The sequence below is a fragment of the Chanodichthys erythropterus genome, chromosome 1, assembly GCF_024489055.1.
Source record: "Chanodichthys erythropterus isolate Z2021 chromosome 1, ASM2448905v1, whole genome shotgun sequence".
NCBI classification, from domain to species: Eukaryota; Metazoa; Chordata; class Actinopteri; order Cypriniformes; family Xenocyprididae; genus Chanodichthys; species Chanodichthys erythropterus.
The window spans coordinates 14,179,490-14,198,893 of NC_090221.1; the positions used below are offsets into that span (position 1 = coordinate 14,179,490).

The 19,404-nt window shown below is 39.6% G+C and overlaps 1 protein-coding gene across 4 annotated transcripts in view; it reads right to left on the reverse strand.

Annotated features, from left to right (window-relative positions):
* Positions 1 to 456: 456 nt before the first annotated feature.
* pcdh19 (protocadherin 19) overlaps positions 457 to 19,404 on the reverse strand; it is a 58,333-nt gene continuing 39,385 nt past the window's right edge. For all 4 annotated transcript variants that reach the window (XM_067380905.1, XM_067380890.1, XM_067380897.1 and 1 more), the window contains exon 5: positions 457 to 3,030. In XM_067380905.1, the coding sequence (XP_067237006.1) occupies positions 2,471 to 3,030 (560 nt within the window). In that variant the 3' untranslated portion in view covers positions 457 to 2,470. The remainder of the gene's footprint in view (positions 3,031 to 19,404) is intronic.

The window sequence follows — 19,404 nt, forward strand, 5'->3', positions numbered from 1 at the left end:
TAGTCCGAATCAGGATATGTAAAAATGATGTTGCAGAATGATTTTGTAGAAAAGCATTCAGATTGGACCTCGGCGAAAACTAATTTTCATTTGATTGTCATCACAGCAGCCGCCATTGCCACACACATTAGCATATTACTTTCAAGGAAAATTAACAGTAGATATTCATATCACATTAAAGATTTTAATGAATTATGGCAAGACAAAAGATCGCTTAAGAAAGGATAATTGCTGTATGCTGAACTCGGGTTGCGCTCATTACTTTTCAACAATGCCGTCTCGCTCTCTTCCTCTCCAATCGAGACGGATCTATTCCATTATGAACCATTTGATGGTAAATTAAAAAGAGTGTGATGGAAACATGCAGAACTGATGAATTTAGACAAGGAGACAAAGTGGAGAACATTTAATAGTTTAATAATAAGCTGCAGTATACATTCAGTGATAATTCCGTTTTTCATGTTGCCAGAAGCTGTTTGGTGAGACCAGCAAAAACATTCAGCTACTAGATCTATATCTTTTTCACACATTGCTGCTGTTTGTACTTCCCACATTATAAAAATGAGTATTGCAAAGAAACTGATTTTGCAATTTTTCTCCATCACCCGCTATTGCAATTCCACCAAATCAGTTTTTGTTTTTTTTTGTTTTGTTTTTTTTCTCCTGCAGTAAAACAAACTTGTTTGGTTGGGCTTGGTACAGCATTCTTAAATGATCTGGAAATATGGAGGGCTGTACTTGATGATAGATAGCAAAGCAAGTCTGTTTCAGAGCATCTGGGTTTACTTTACATGGAACCATTTAGCGCCTCTCAAACACTTCAGAAATGAGTGGAACCACTTTGAGTGACTCAAAATGGTAGTGTTACTCTTACCCTTACTTGAGTATTAAGATTAAACAACAACCTGTTATCTTGAAAGTTTAATGTTTGTCGCAGTTTTTTGGTTTCTTTTGCTATCTCACTCTAAGCTCATTGTACTGACACACTACTGTTGGTGTTAAGTTTTTTTTTTTTTTTTTTTTGTCTTTTTCTCTTTTTTTTTGCCCACACAGAAACTTGATGGCACAAGAACTGACCAATAAGAAACTCTTTTACAACAAGGTAGACTGCAATCAACAGTTGCCAGGGGTAACACAGTGAACAAAAATTCAAGATCAATTGAAAATGTAAAAAAAAAAAAAAAAAAAAGGAATAACATAGTCAATAAAAAGGGGACAAATAAAGAAAAAAGCCAGTTAATTTCAAGTATAACTTACTGATAAAATAACTACACAGCATTAAATATTCTCATTATACATTTTAAATTATTTATAAAATATATTTTGGCATATATGTTTTTTTTTCCTTTTTGTGTTTGTGTACAAACGCTACTGTAGCTTTAGTTGAACACCAATGTTTATTTTTTTTTTTTTTTACTTTCGCAACAAAACATTAAAGGGATTGTCACATAACAACAGATTATTAAAAATGATAGTAGTAAACCCTAAACAGAGTTTCACATAGCAAGACGTAAGTGACGACCCCTTCTATCCTAGCCCCATAGTCAAAATCCAAAAAAGTACAAGACCAGAGCACAAAGTTCTAGTAAACTGCGCTCCACTGGCTACAATCAGGAAAGGGCACAGGAGATTTCAAAAGCAACAAGTCTTATGTGTTTTTTTTTTTCTTCTTTTTATCTGTATATATATATATATTTATATCTGGCTGGTAAGTCTGGGGGATCGGTCTCTCCCTATTCCAGTTTTTCGGTGAGCTTGAGCTGATAGCGCAACTTCATTTAGCTCCATCTGTGATAAAAAATAAGCACTGTAACGACCTCATGGTTTGCTGACATTGGAATGTCTTGAGGGAAACAGAGAAGGGTTGTCTTATCAGACCAGTGAGAAGTCACTGAAATGAAATGAAATCTGCGGGAGTGTTCCTGTGCGCTCTCCCGCAATCGAACGGCTTGCGTCAGACGGGAAGAGTCTCGCTAATCTGTAGCGTCAGAGAGACCCACGTCCTCTTCGGGAACAGTGAGCGGTTTGGCAGCTGAAGCAAAAACTGCATACCAAAGAAGGCATTAGAAGAAAGTTAGAAGTCTCTTTTGAGTCTACAAGGCATGACTGTACTCAGGTGTCACCGGTGGTGCCCTGAAAGGTCTTTCTCCTCTAAGGGTAAGACGTGAGAGCAGGGTGGTGCGTGTCACGCAGCACACAGTAACCAGCCTGTTCACTGCAGATAGACGATTGCGACGAACGTACAAGCATTGTTGTTACTACCAAGCCACAATGACAGTCTGAGCTCGCAGACACATTTTCAGCTTAGTTTGTTCGGTCTCTGGAGAATACATTGTGCTGCACGTGTCTCCCCCTTCTTTCCCCAGGCCCGTTCGGCTCAACGCTCACAAAAGCACACAAATACACACAAACGCACACGTCGGCACACACTCGTAGTAGTGTATGCTTTCTGTGTACACGTGGGAGCCGGTTAAAGCACGATGTCCTTCAGCCGCTTGCTGCCGGGGGATTCCTTCTCACGGCCGTCCTGCAAGAGCGTGTTGATCTCCCGCATAGCCGGCTCACTGTCTTTCCCCTCCGGCTGTCGCAGCAGGCTGTGGTTGGCTATGCGCTCTACGTCCCGGCATTTCAGCGTGTTGTAAGCGGAGGGTGGTTTGGACTGGGGGCTCTTCAGGTGCACAGGGGAGGTGATGGGGCTAACTGCCTCCCGGCCGTTTCCCGCCTCGCGGACTGTGCCGTTGGTCTTGGGGCTGCAGACGGCCGGCTCTGCCGTTTGTCGCCTGCCCCTCTGTTCAGCCCGCTCTTCGTCCGGCCCGTCTTTGCCAAAGGTGGCAAAAGTCCTTTTGGTGGTGCCACAGTCCTCATAATGAGGTACGTCCACGGTTGTGGCCTCGATGGACAGAGCGATGACGTTGCGGCCGTGTTCAGGAGACTTCGCTTTCGCTGGCATCGGCACCCGGGGCATCCAGCAGCGATCAGAGTGGCCCAGGATACGACATTCGTCTTGGCAGTGGAAACCCTCTGACTGATCTGCACAGAGAGAGAGAGAAAGAGAGAGAATGTGTTAGTTGTGTTGTCTAAACCAGGGGTTTTCAGACACAGTTACTTGATGCAGCTAAATTGCAACGTGTTACATAGGGAAGTGCGTTTGCGAATTGTAAAAACTTTTCTGCATCTCAAAGTGGCTCGTTTCATTATTAAGCAGCTCGGTGCACATTATTAACGATACTTGTTCGCATTGCACCGGAGAATTCAAATGTCAGTAAAAGGCTGTTTCAGGTCTGTTCAGGTCTGTCGTCTTTCAGAAACATGATTGTGCTTTCTCTGTGTTCCCCCACATGCATTTGGCTACCTACCAACACATAAAGAAAATAATAAACATGTAAAAAGTATTTTACATGTACACACAGAACAAGCATTAAAGCGCACAGTTCATATCCAGACTGGAGCAAGGTTTTTTATTGACATATTTTATCTACTCTAATGCTCCAAACGTGAACCAGCACAGTGTACACGCACATATTTAATCATGCCTCTTTGAAAATAAATATATGTTACTATACAGCGGTATGTCTTATCATGAACGATGGATTATTTTACGTAAACAGAACTTTCCCCCTCCCCCATACTTCACTTGAAAATCTTGAGATTATACTTGTCTAGGTGGGTTCTGAAATGGAAAACTTTGGGAACCACTGGTCTAAACTATGCCGTTTGCACAGCTTTTTGCTTATTTGTGGTTTCTTTCATGGATTTCAGATGTAGTTTGTTTTGGTGCTTTCATCTTTCCAGCACATGTCAGAGCTGGAAATGGGAAAAAAAAAGACTCCGTCATGCTGAAGAGCTCTGCTCCATTTTAATGTAAGCTGGCACCACTGCTTCAACAAGTTTTAATGCTAGAACTTTCGAGGGCCTTTTAATAAACCAATTAAAGGGTGCATTGTTAAATCAAAAGTGGATCACCATCTTGTGAGTAATTGTTTCACTCTGTTGCCAGGCTTGATGAAAGGAGGGTTTAGACAGTGCAATCAGAGATTTCACAGTGAGGGACACTGGCAAAGTAGCCTCATTGTTAAATGCTGAACATTGTGCTCTGTCTCTGTCATCTAGCTGGCAGTTATAAATATGTAATGATGTTTTAAAGCTGTTAAAAAAAAAAGAAAAAGAAAAAAAAAGATTTGTGTGAGCCAGTATTACTACAGATCTGTCCTTTGTTGTGTTGGAGGGAAGAGCTTTCAAGCTGTTTTTTGTATCATTATAACAACAAAAAAAGCCAAGCTCTCTCTCTCCTCAAGTTGAGGAGCTGTCTGCCTCTTTCCCATCCCTTTTATTTAAAAGAGATGCATCTGTAATAATCAAGGCAGCTCTCTTTTTATTAGCAGTCAGCCCAAAACAGCTTTCTGCGTGAGTCCTTTTGACTCCATACATATTTCATTATTGGCCATCTGGATAGACAAGCACAACAAGGGCACTCTCTCTGCTTAAATGTTTGCTAATATACACAAATGGCATTTGCATAACAAAATCGCTTCCTCAGATTGCTGTTTCCACATGCACCACTAACATATAATAAATAAGAGCATAATTAGGGATGCACTATTAATTCTGGCCAATAGCAATAATATGAATTATTTTTAGATCGCTGATAACCAATAAATTACTTATATTGAAACTAGTTTTATAGTTTCACAACATTTATACATACAAAATATATAATAGCATTATAATTTATATATATAAAAAATTTGCATGTGTAAAAACAAATAAATAACTGACATAGTACCAACATATGTGTATTCCTAAAGTGTGATGATCCAAAGTCACTTTGATGAATGTTGTTATAGTGTTTGCAGTAATTTTAAAGCCAGAGAACACCTGTTATTGTTGATTGTCACCAAATGATTCACTGCATGACAAGTTCACATGCTATCACCCAAAATAGACAGATAATCTGCCACACAGATGTTTGTTGACACATCTGGTCAGCTTCCCTATTGGTAAATCAGCCCAAAGGTTGAGACCTTGCTACATACTTTTAGCCCTCGGTGACAGTGAGAGATTGTGGGAAGGATTCACACATTTACATCTGGCACTCCGAGCTTGACGGATCATCCAATTAAAATCACTAATTATCTGCTTTTCCTGCTCTTTCAGGACTCTGAGGGACAACACAGCTTTGGGGCCTGAATCAATATTTAAAGATTGGAGCGTTGCTTTCCAAGATCTCCACTGCCAAAACTGTCACCCTTAAAATGTGATCTAATGAGATTGACAGATTACTAACTGAAGTCTGGAGACACTCCGCATCTCCTGCGGCACATGTGAAAAAATGAGAGCTCCTGTGTGTTTGTGTATTTGTGACTATAAGAGAGATTGGACCCAAATATATAGACGGCAACATTCACACCCAGACCGTCACTCACGTGCATACTTCCTCATACTAAAACTCAGGTGAGCAGCAGGGAGAATGGAGAAATTAAATTGAAAAAGTAAAAAATAAATTGAAAAGTAAAGCTCCGGATTGACTACGGTATCTCAAGTGGCTCAAATTTATCCCATAATTACCAAGCCCTGTGAACACACACACAAGTCCACATCTTCAAAAGTGTTTTTCATCACCAAAAGTCAATGTTATCACCATAGCAACAAGGGTGAGTCTCACCATTATCCACATATACAGCGAGCGACTGCCGAGGACACCACACCTGCCACGGTGCAATCTGCCTACCCAGAATTCCTCCTTTCATTTCATAAGAATCGGCTTTTCTACAGAAGCATGGATTTATCTGCATCCTGTAGATCAATAGGAAGCACTTTAACAAGATTCAAATCGTTTTCACCTCTTGAATGGGCAACACACAAAAATAGACTGAATTTTCCAATTCCCCTTCCTTATGACAGGAGGGACACATACATACATTGAATGTTGTCGTCTTTTTCAGCCTCTGTCCTTTAAGGGGACTCCCGCGGAGCGATTCTCTTGTAAATTACATCGCTGTGAATGCAGAACGCCATTAACAGCTCTCTCGCATCCTGTCAGTGGTTCATCCACAAAACTCACAGATGTTTCTCTCAAAGATCTGTGCTAACCACATAACAAATTGCAGTAAGACATGACAGCCTGTCGACCCGTGACAAAACAAGAATCTCTTCCTATCTTTTTTTGCCATACGAGAGATATAAATATAATGCCAACAAATGAAGCAATTAAAGCTTCAATGCAGCTGATCTTTGAGTTTTGCAGAAGAGAGCAGTGAAAGGCAGACAGCCCTCCTACAGAGAATGACTATTGAAAGTCATCAGGAAAATACACTTGCCAATCAGTTCCGGGAAAAGATTTAAAATAAAGTCCGGAGCACTATGTCAGAAGGAACATTTGCTGTCTAGGATTTAAAGCCTACTAATTATGGTCTTGGCTCTAGTTGGAGGCGGAAGCGTCTATGTTTTCTCACTCTCCCACATTTGTAAGTAAAGCACACGGTTTATAAAAAAAAATGTCACGGGGATGAAAGTCCCACAGCAGTGCTGAGTATTGGAAATATTGGGATTTAATTTTTGCACTGAGAGGATGAAAGAATGCACAAGGTGTTTGGAAATGTTTTAAATATGTGTACCGCGATCTGCATTCTGCAAGGCTGAAGAATAATAAATAGTGCCACTTGTAATGCAAAGGCTCATTTTATAATAACCCACCACTGCTGTCAGCTTGTAGTAGAACAACATCCGTTCGGATGGATGGATGGATGGATGGATGGATGGATGGATGGATGGATGGATGGATGGATGGATGGATGGATGGATGGATGGATGGATAGATAGATAGATAGATAGATAGATAGATAGATAGATAGATAGATAGATAGATAGATAGATAGATAGATAGATAGATAGATAGATAGATAGATAGATAGATAGATAGATAGATAGATAGATAGATAGATAGATAGATAGATAGATGTCACTCCAATTCTAATTCAACTGCCTGAAATCAAAATTCCGCACAACACTGCTACCTTAAAGAGGGATTTTGATCCATTAAAATGTCTGTTGTCATAAACATGACTAAATGAGCTAAATTTGTGGGTGGGCTGAGTTTCACATTGGCTTTTAATTTGGAAAAAATTAACATCTTTTGTGTCACTGCCAGACTTTTATCTTGTTTGGAAGCTATTATGATCCATCTTGGAAAACGCACTTTCTTTTCTCTCCAAAAATTTGGGCACGAGTGCTCGAGGTATGCATTGTTGATGTAATGCGAGAGAGGGCTAGAGAAAATGCAACTAATGTACCTGTTTAAGTAGACCCGGGCTCAGAGAGTATATGAGGGAAAGTGGGCATACTCACTCGCTCTCAAACATACTCTGCGACTGTGGAAGTAATTGCAACCACGGGGCCCTGCAGTTTTCACTGTGACACTATTCAGTCACTTTGGATTTACGGGCTTGGGGAAAGAATGTCATTTCTTTGAGGAACAAGGTGAAACAGCCAAAGAAACAAGCAAGACGTTCCTAATATATCAAACTGTTCTGAGCTACATGATGCATCGGTTTAAAGATTAACTAAATTAAACTTGAGCTTGTTTTGATGCGGTTTTGAGCATAAAGATCGTATAAATCACATTTAGACGCATTCTGCCTCAAAAAGCATATTTTTCTTCTTGTTAGTCTCTCTCTATTGTTGTTCAGTGTAGACTGATGAAACAATTCAGCTGCAGCCGACTCCTGTGAGAAATAATGTACTGAGTGAGAGGGCAGACATCGGTTGTGACGCTCACTTTTTCACTCTATTTTTTTATTATTCGTATAATAATAAATAGTACTTTTCTGTTTAATTTCATGATTTCCCACCAGTGTTTAGAAAGCTAAATGAAACTGTCAAATTTTGTTTCTTATTTATTATTATTATTTAATAGGGTACTACAGTACTACTACTACTACTTATAATAATAATAATAATACTACATGTCTTTATTTATTATTTATTCTTATTTATTTTGTATGTACCTTTGTGGAACAAGCACTTGGCAATGGCTTGAAAGAAAATAGGTGGCACATTATTTATTATTTAATAATAATAAATAATAACATTTGTATTATTTTTTAATTAAATGATAAATTAAATATTACAAGATATTATTAATGATTTCCTGCTGGTCTTTAGAAAGCAGAATGAAACAGTAATAATGTCAAATTTTGCACATTTTGTTATTATTATTATTGAATTTTGTTATTTTACTTTTATTTATTACCCCTCTATTATTTATCATTTTTTTTATATTTATTATCGCTGGACCTTTCTGCTTACCAACACTTTGCAATAGGTGGCACATTAAACCGTGTGCCATGTTAATTTGGCTATACGTGAGACTTAAATAAATGTAAAAATTGTTCATCTCATTCACGTCATTTGTTGGAGGCACAGGAAGTGGCCAGGAGGTCCTGGGTGACTTTGCAGCGCATCCGTCCAGGATGAGGGTCATGTTGGGAACCTTGTCTCCACTCTAACACTATCGCAAGCTGCCATGCACAGGCTACGACAAGCCAGGCAGACGCTGGGGGCTTCCCACGAGGGAGAGTCCAAGTGCTGCTGTCATCCCAGCCAGGCAATTCAGTCTGTGCACCATAAATCAGCCGCGAGCCCTCAGCCCTGCGGGACCACAAGATGGAGTGTGATGGTCTTGTTTTTACAAACAGTGGAGGAGGATGCATCACTGAGCCACGAAGACGGCACTCGGTGCAGAGACCTTGCCATCTAGAGCAGCTCTCTAGCATTCTCACTCCATCTGCTCGCTCCTTGTCTTTCTCTTTTTTCTCCTTCCCTCTTTCACACCATTTGGAATATTAGTCTGTTTCAGTTTTACACCTGTACGTCTGCTTTCCTCTGTCTTCTCCCCTCAGTTTCTGTGACTCCTTCAGGAAAGTGACCTTGACATCCTCTGTCTTCCTTTGGCTCGGATATTAATTATTGAGGATCTAATACTTGCTCCTTAGCCTTGTTAAGGACTGTCACACGGATGGCAAATCAAGGGTTCCCTGTGTCTGCGTCTGTGTCTTAAGATTAGTACCAGTCAATTTATCAGGAAGTAAATCAGGGTCTGGTCTATCCCGCTCTGGTAAGTGTGTCTGACAGCCAGTCTCCTCGGTGAAGCCATCTGCACTTCTTTAATCTCAAACCCACACTGACAGCTTAACTTATATCTGTGGTTTACCACTGCGTCGTTCTTTTCCGACTGTAGCCTTTGTGTGAATTAGTAGCACAGCTCCAAAATATGTCTCTCCGCCTCTCCTCCCGCCCCATCAGACCCTCTGTGGCTGGTCCTAGTTAAAGAATGAATTTCTAAACTGGTGCTGACAAACAATGCAGTAGCCATAGATTGGTACAAACAGTATCTGCTTAACAGCTGTGTAAGTACATGAGGAAAAATGACACAGTGATGCTGTATTATGAATCACTTTGAAGCAAAAATGAGCTGCTTTATGTTGGAGAAGAGGAGGATGGAGGCAAATGGACTGCTTGATGTTTCGGTAATGAGCTGAGCATGTGCCTCACGCAGGTAGAATATATTTCTTTATAGCGAGAGACTGTTTAGTAGCATTATTTGTTTGCAACAGCATTACGATATAATTGTTGTTACAAATCCAGTTTATATAAGGCTATATTATTCTGTTGTGATCCATCTCTTGCTAACATTTACTATTAAAGGATTAGTTCACTTCAGAATTTAAAATTCCTGATAATTTACTCACAACCATGTCATCCAAGATGTTTATGACTTACTTTCTTCAGTCGAAAAGCAATTATGGTTTTTGAGGAAAACATTTCAGGATTTTTGTCCATATAGTGGACTTCACTCTGTTGAAGGTCCAAATTGTAGTTTCAATGCAGCTTCAAAGGGCTCTACATGTTCCCAGATGAGGAATAAGGGTATTATCTAGAGAAACAATTGGTCATTTTCTAAATAAAAATAAAAATGTATATACTTTTTAACCATAAATGCTCGTCTTGCACTAGCTCTGCAATTACGTAATCACGTTGGAAAGGTCATGCGTGACGTAGGCAGAAGTACCCCGGTAGGGTGGAAATCTCCATCTCATTTTCTCCTTCGACTTCAAAAACCCCTCATCAGTGGACAGCCAGCCAAATTAGCTAACCTAATACCCTAAAGATTATATGGGCAAACAAACTCGTTAAACTTTTTTACGTTAAGGCCTTTTGACTTAGTCTTTGCACATTCACTTTGTAAACACTTGCTTGGTACCGCCTATGTCATGTGTGACTTTTCCAACATGATTATTATTTATTTTATTTTTTGGCCGATTGTTTTGCTAGATAAGACTCTTATTCCTCAGCTGGGATGTGTAGAGGCATTTGAAGCTTCATTTAAACAACAATTTGGACCTTCAACCGTTGGAAACTGTTGAAGTCCACTATATGGAGAAAAATCCTGGACATAAACATCTTGGGTGACATAGGGGTGAGGTAAATTATCAGGAAACTTTAATTCTAAAGTGAACTAATCCTTTAACTAGGTCAGGGATTTTAAAGGTTTTTAATGGTCCAACAAATATGATGACCTGCTTTCAAGAGACCCCCTTCGTAAAGTATGAAGGTAGCTATATATTTTCATGTATAAACACCCATTAATACAGTGAAAAATAAATTATTCTAAATATAATAGGATAATATATATATAAATATATACTTTTTAATTAGCTGGCAGTGTATAATTTTCTATTTAGATGTATAAATGAGAAACCAAAAAATCATTTGTAAGCAGAATGCAACAATAATGTCAATGTCAAATTCTCTATATTGCTATTAAATTATTATTAATGTATTGCTATTATATTGATTTATTTTTATTCTGTTTTTGTGGCCCTTTCTGCTTGCCCACACTCATTGCCAACAAAAATAATAATAATAAAAAAAATTCTGCTTACCCTCAGTTTGCAAGCTACTGAATTTCGTGACTAAATCCTAAGCTGAAAGTATCAGCATGTGATAACTTGGAGCCATTTTGTGGGTAAGACATCTTAAGAATAGTTTAGTCATAATGGTCGACAGTATATCTGACCTTATTTAATTTAATCATTGAAATGAAAAGGTTGATTATGAAGGATGCAGTTACTGTCTTTCTGCTCTTTATTGCATAGAAAGCTTCATTGCCGCTATGAGGAGCTGAACTAAAGGGTTAGAATCCCTTGAGGATGACCAGAGACCTATGCCATGTCCCTGTTGTCGTGCCACTGCACACTTAAAGCTCTCCAGTGGATGTGTCATGGCATGAAAAAAGTAGATAGCATGCTAACATAGGGTGAAGTGACCTCTTAGAGACCACTGATATAAAACATGGGGAATATCTGACAGAAAACAGGATATTATGTCTCTGGGTTTGGAAATTACAGAAGCACAAAGAAGGCCATTATAGTGGTACTCAACCCCAGAGTTTTCTTGATAATGGCGGTCCCAAAATGAACCTGACTCATAGATCTGGCAGCCACCAAGGCACGCACTCTAAGGCAGCCAGTCGCAAGAGCGGGCTCTTCTTTTCCAAAAGGATTGGTTTGTGGAGGACATCTTTAAATACTCTGTTACAAATGCTGTATTCTGTGTTTAAGCTTGACCGAGCAATGTAGCTAATTTACTCAGAAACCCTTGAGTCTGAGAAGAGCGAGAGGGACAAAGCAGACAGTAAATTACATCTGTGAGGGGACGGGCTGGGCTTTGGGGGTTGAGGGTTTGGATGGGTGGGGAGGGGGGAGTGAAACGGAGGACGCAAACTCACTGGCTGCAGCAAATTAAATCATCTGTGAGAAGCACATTGCCGAAGTCGGTGAACCCCTCTGAAATCTGCAGGCCAGCCTCTTTTCTTGAAGCAAGCCTAAGAGATATTCTCCTATTAGGGCTTTATTTGCTATTCATAAAGCATCCAGCCTAGAAAATGTAACTGGCTTCAGGGCAGGGGTGGCAAAAATAGATTTGTGGGTGAATGAATGTACAGTTTTCCTTCTATTTATTCTGTGTCTCTTGACCTTCATTCTTTTAAGTTCTTAATTCAATTACTGCTTGCATTTGAGCTGATAAAAATAAAAAGAATAATTCATTACAATATATATGGTAGGGAGGGGACATATGTGATTGCTCATTTATATGCTGAAAAAGCATAAATACTGTATTTATACTATATACTGCTTGCATTTGAGCTGATAAAAATAAAAAGAATAATTCATTATGATATATATATATATATATATATATATATATATATATTATAATATTTTTCAAATGCTTGCGGTCTGAAGGTTTTTTTTTTTTTTGATTAAGTCTCTTGTGCTCACCAAGGTTGCATTGAATTGATCAAAAGTACCATAAAAACATACTATTTTTTGAAACTATTAATATTATTATAATTATTACAATTTAAAATAACTGTTTTCTATTTGAATACATTTTAAAATTTAATTTATTCCTGTAATGGCAAAGCCGAATTTTCAGCAGTCATTACTTCAGTGACACAAAATCCTTCAGAAATGCTCAAGAAATAATTCTTATTATTATCAAAGTAAGAGTATTTGTATTAATATTTTTTTGTGAAAACCACAAAACATTCTTTGTTAAAACTCTTTGTTGACTAAAAAGAACAACATTTCTTTAAATAGAAATCCTTTGTAACGTCTTCACTGTCACTTCTGATCAATTCAATGCATCCTCGCTGAATAAAGGACTAAAGTGAATCTTACTGACCTTGAACGTTTAAAAGGTAGTGCATATAAATATATATGTTATACATAATCAAAAGCCACATGATTCATGGACTGACCAAAGCAGAAGTGGGTATTTAAATAATAATAAATAAAAAAAAGAGTCAACTTAAAAAAAAAATCTTAACATCCTTTCCCACAAACTATGCTATTGCTTCATTTTCCTCCAATTGTGTTATTTTTTATTCAGTGGAAATAAAGCAGATGCCCTGTTCCTGTCAAGCTAAGACTGACAGAAATGTACCTGGACACAATGCAACCTGAGTGCCTAAAATCAGTGTCTTCTCTTCAACAGCTGGGCCCAACTGCGTAAGCCGAATACTAATATCTCCAGACTGTCGTTCCCTGTGAGACGCTTGTGAGCGGCCTGCTTGCATAGACTGTGTTACATAATTAATGCAGTGTGCCTTCTCATTCAGACATGTTCACTGTGTCAGCCTTGGCTATGCGTTTTATATTCTGTTTCATCTTGATTTTTTTTTTCTTTTCTTTTTTTCAAGCTGGCCTATCTCATTCGCTTTCTTTCGTTCTTTTGTCTTTCTTTTCTTCTGTCTCTCATTCTCTTCTTCATGCCCGTCTGCCTCTTTCTCCTACTTTCTTTTAACCGACTCCCTCATTATTTCCCACATTGGCCCTTCAGCCTCTCTCCTTCTTTCACATTCTATCTTTTCAGATAATGCAGGGAGAGTGTACACTGTTTGACTGCTTGTTAACGTTCCATTTGTCTTTATTTTTCAGAGTAGATTTTCCTACGCATATAATGACGGTTGTGAAAGTGCTACCTGTAACAGAAGAACCGCCTTCCATCATATTATCATAGCCCGGCATGACAAGAGTCGGCAGCCAAGAGGAGGAGCCCTGCTGGCTCACCTGATGCTTATTGAACCGTCGATATACAGCATTGAATTCCAGGTCCAGGTGCAGTATAGCCGTGCCACCTCTAAGTCGGTAACCGTCTGGCCTCTCACCAGGGACGCCACACCCCGTTTTGTTTTCACATCCCTATGGATGCTTACAGTCTCCCTTTTTATTAGTATTTCAATAGTATTCACTCCTCACATGCCCAAAACAGCAGCTCTGGCCAACCAATGCGAAATGCTGTGTAATATTGAGTAAAATTGACAGGCGGAGCGGCACTGCAGCTGAAATGGCAGCAGACCTTGCCTTGAATCGCAGCCAGACGGTAGGGAGGGGACATATGTGATTGCTCATCTATATGCTGCAAAAGCTTACCTTAAAGAAAGCATGAGTCACGCACCGAGCAGAGACTCAGCAGAGGGGCGTATTCCTCAGTGAAAACCCTGAGATCACAAACAAGAAGAAAAACAGCACAGACTAATGTCAGACTCGAGATGAGTCAAAGGAAGTTAGTGGGTCATTGGCGATGGAAGGCACCCGGTTGTGCCAGAATGGCGGGTGGGATTGCGAAAGGCACAATGTGGGCAGTGTTGCTGTGGCTGAAGTTAATTGGATTTCCTTGGTGCCCACTCTTGGCCACATGCGGGGCCGTGACATTAAATGCCCTTATCTATGACAGAAGAATAAGACCAAGTACAGAGAAAGCCACTAGTCTTAAGAAGCCTTACTGACAGTCCCCAGTCACCTCATGTGCTCTTTCACAATTCCAGCTCAACTGGGGCAGAACTGGACTGCAGGGGTGGGCAGCTTGAGTTTGGCATGCTATAAAGTAGCCCAAGAAACTATTAGGAAATTTAGTCACACTTAAAAAGGTATGAATTTCATTTAAGAATATTAATCCAAATGGCATCTGCAAACATGACATCTGCAATGATGCTAGCAGAACTAAATTTACTTTTCAATTCATTTTTTTTTTTTTTTTTTCATGGATGTGTGCTACCGTTCAGAAGTTTGGGGTCAGTAAGATTTTTTTTCTTTTTTTTTTAATAAATTATTATTATTTTTTTTATCCAGCAGGGATGCATTACATTAAATTGATCAAAAGTGACAGTAAAGACATTTATAATGCAGTCTTGGGCATAAGATACATATTCTAAAAACATAAAAAATCTTACTGACCCCAAACTTTGAGTCAGTTCATATGAAGTTCACACAGGTGTTCGAGAAGAATAACCCCTGGTTAGTTCTTTTTTTTTTTTTTTTTTTTTTTTAATATAAAACTTCTCGGCAAGTTTGGCAACCAGAAAGCCTCCAAGCCTTTTTGCCTTCATTCTGAACAATGTATCTATTGGTTCATATTTTGAAACGTAAAAACTTTTTGTGAAAAGTTTTGATTGAAAGGTGTGCTTGTGTTATTTATATTCTTTAAAATAAATGCCGCTTGTTTTGACATTTTGTTGTATAATGAAAAGATATCCATATATTTTTACTGTATTTCACAACAGGGAAGCGGTCTTGCTTGAGGCTCAGAAGCAAAGCCCAGGAGAGGAGCTCAACATGGGAGCTAATGATCCCATAAAGGCCAAAGATTAAATTAGACATCTATCACCAATGCGAAATTGTGTAAGTGACAGCTCAGATTTGGATGGAGACATATTAGCCTGAACTTTTGTGATGTTAATGTGACAGAAATGATGATCAAGATTGCATATTATCCTTTAACAAAGGGTCTGAGTCCCCGCTGTGATGTTTGGCCCATTTGATTGTGTTGATCTCCAGTCTTGCAGTGCAGCAGCCTATTCCAGCCTACTCTTTAATGGATAGTGCGCAAGAGTAGGGGAGCATCATTAAAAAACCCATTTTGAGGCCTCCCTGTCTCCCATTAAACTTAACAGCCAGCCTTCCCCATTAGTTTTTATACTCCTTTTTAAGGGGTTGGGGGCAAGGGCCCTAAAACCATGAAGGTTAATTGGCTACCCAGAGGATGGAGTGATTGAGTTCAATCTCCTCTTTTTGAAAGCCTTGAAATCAGACCGTAGGGGTGGCATAGAGGAAAACAAAGTCTGTTGCAGTGGCATGCTCAGAATGCATGCCACACTGTCTTTTATTTTCCTCTGAGGAAAACGACTGTTTAAGCTCTGGGGAGGGCTGACCGCTTTGAGAGAAAGAAAGGAGAGTATTTGCACGTAAAAGGTTTGCTGAGGTTTTCTGCTTTGTGAAGCTGACAGAGATAAAGCCTTTGGGCAAAGTGGGGAGACTCCCAGGGTTTGTGGCCGTAACTGATCTCACTCACCAGTCCCTGTCTTTAATCTTTCATCAATAGCTGATAATCTGCCTGACTGAGGTCATTTTTATGCAGGAAGAAACTGAACTGAATTTTAACCTACTGAGATCATCTGCAATGGAGCGAGTGAAGATGCAGTGAGGACAGAAGGATAAAGCAGTGACGAGATGAAGGCATCCCTGTGAACCCGGTCAGTCGTTCCCCACAGCACAGTCATTGCTTTGATGGTACGTCTGCGTATGCATTTCAGCCGATCATTTCATGTTTACACCAGGGCAAATGAATATACATCAGAGTGACAGGATACAGAAAGGGCAACTGCCCAGGGTTTTAACCTTTTCGTAATGGCTGTAATTACCTCAGACGAGCAGGAGGCATCATTTTAGTGTTACGATTCAGGATGAGTCGTAATATGGAAGAAATGCAATGCCATAATGGGGTGTATTAAAGACAAAACAGGGAAATATAACATGGAAAGGGAATGGAGGACGGCTTCTATTCACTCAAATGCATGCTGCGTTAATAGGAAGGGGGTTAAAAGAGAAATTCTCGAACTGCCGCAGTGACAGAGCAGCCAGTTCTCCCTTGTATCTTTTTCTCCTCTCTCTTTTCTCTCTCTCATTCACTCACACCCCCCTCTCTCTTTTCTACCCAGCTGCAGTGATAAATGTCTCTTTGTATTCTGGACAGAAAACTGCCGGGTACAATGTACTTGTCAGAAGACAGCTGATTTTTTTTTTTTTTTCCTTTACCGCTACAGAGTTTTTCCTATTCGTAATCTTTCCTTGAGTGAGCGAACCCCAGCTGTCCTAGAAAAAAAAAAAAAAAGCAATACGCAATTGACATTTGCTAAAGTAAATAATGTGTGCTACAGATTATCATGTTTGTATAAGAGCGAGTGTGTTTTGTGAGTTCAGAACGCTCTTTTAATCAGCGCGCATTTCGGTGGACACACGTGTAGTTTTGTCTGTAAGCGTGAATCAGGAATTACGAGTTTTAGTGAAGCGAGCTGAGCTATTTTAATGGGAGTTAATGGAGTTGACTGTGGAGTTGGACTTGCTGTGGGTGCTGTGGGCTTCATGCCAGCAGGGATCTCATCCTGCCATCTATTAAACCGACTGCCTACCAATCGAGGCTCACTTTTTGGCAGCACTTGCCACACAGTCCAATCCAATCCCTGTCAAACAGAGCGGCTGTGAGGATGAGGGTCTGGTTCAGCTCAGCATCAGTGCTGATGGGATGCCGCTGATTGGATGAATTTCCTAGCACTCGGTGTGTGATCTGCAATTTACGTGACCCCTATGGGATTCAACAATAAGGTTTTTTTTTTTTTTCTGTCTCTGCTCATATTTTTACTAACCCGACACAAAAGACTTTTACTTTTTTTTTTTTACACATTTTTTTTTTAAATATATTTTTATTTGCATTTTTTATATAACTTTTTTTCCTTTGACAAATGAAAATTTGCAACAAACTGGAAATGTATACAATGTAACATATCCATAAATTCATAAATGCACTTTTTCTGGAAAATGATGGGAAATGGTTTCAGTGGCAGAATTTGCAACAACAATGTAAAATAAATCAGAGAAAACCCAAACATCTACGTTCACAAGGCAAAAAATGAAGATCACTGAATGTAAACTTTTCAGTGGAAGTGAAATGCCTGAAAGGAAAAGTGATGATCCTGTCAACTAGCCCAAAAGTCTCTGATGCTGACTAGTGGGCCATCCTTATTTTTGAGCCCTGCTCTTTCCCACCCGGGTAGGAGAATATGGTGCAGGTTGTAAGAAATGCTTACTTGGAGACCTGGGCACCCCAGTAGCAGTTGTTACAATGAGCCCATTACAGTCCCAGAGCCCTCCACTGGGATGGACTTTGTCTCACCTCACTATTAGTTACGTTCCAGTTAGAGCACAGCTGGGGATGCGATGTGGTTAGCTTCATTTTACCTTCTGCACCCTAGAGGATGCTTTGCTCCTGGGCTTTGTTACTTGTGGATTTTCATGACTGTGAGAGAAAGTAATGCAGGTTTGGATGAGGGCCATGAGTCAGGAAGGGCCAGGGGGTACGGAGCAGATGGACATGAGGAGGAAACTTGTGTGGCCAAGAAATCCAACGTAGTTAAAGACAACTCTCCAAAAACACAGATCAATCAGGATAGCACAATTTGGCACACTGCAGACAGAGCGGTGCCGCGTTTCAGCTGACCTATCTGTCTATCCGGATAAAACCCTAACTCAATGCTTTTCCTTTTGCACAGTCCCTCTCTCATTAACCCTTCGATGCACACTTTTTCATTTCTCCCTCCTTTTAGTCTCCCAAATTGACTTGAGATTGAAGAGGAGCAGTTCTTTCTCACCGTGACTATTAAACAGCACATTACCTTGCTGCCTTAATCTTCTCCTCTGTGTTGAGCACAAGGCCAATCTCCCAGCATTCCTATCTACGCAGTATTGCACCCAGTTACATACGTGTTCAACAAACAATTGGGATTCAGCTTGTTTTCTGAGGAGATTATTAACAAACAGCCGAGGAGCGTTGGTCCTGAATAAGCAATGGAATCCTAAGCCTTCTTTTCCTAACCATTCCACTCTCTTTCTCACTTTCTGTGAATCAAAGCTAGGATTGTCTAGAAAATGAGCTGTCAACTGAGGGTTCAGAATGAGATACATCAGCCTCATTGCCAACCCTAGAAATAATGAACCGCTCCTTTTTTCCCCCCTTTGATATGTTCAATAAGCCACCCATAACAAGTGCAGAAAGATAAGAAGGCCCCTCTTGAGCTGATTAAACCCCATTCCCAGTATTCAGAGGAAGGGTTTTGGAGATTGGGGGCTCAAGACAGAGCAGTGCTATCCAGAGTTATGTGATTGTCTGAGATGTTTTCATGTTTTTGAGAGGAAGGCACGCCTTCAAAGAGAATGACCTCAAGGCCTGCCAACCAGAGTATGGTGTGAAAGCACTGAATAAAAACACGATTAATTTCCCCATTTTTACACAGTGTTGTGAAGGTAACTGCTGCAGTGCTAAGCTTCAATGCCTTGCAGTAATACTCTGACACCTTATAGAGAGAAAAATGCTTTAATGCAGGCAAGTAAACAGCACGTTTAAGAGGACGTTCACACAGGCACTCCATCTGGGCTATTTTTTAATCGCTAGTCTATTCTACACATAGATGGACCTGGCCAATAAATACGTTCTGTTCAAATGTATTGCGCTCCGCCTAGCTTGTGTTTTTAACACAAGAATGCATCATACACAGACAATGTTAATGCTAATTTTAAGTTTTTGTTTGTTTGTTTGTTTGTTTTTTGTAGTCTTGGTCTTTTAGTCTTTTACTTTTGATGAATATACAGAATACTTATTTATATTTTATCATGTCGTATTCATTCATTTTAGTCAGTTTCACTTGGAAGTTTTAGTCAACAAAAATAACAAACGCAAAATGTATTAATTTAAATGTATGATTGGATTATCTAAACAATAGTATTCTTTCTA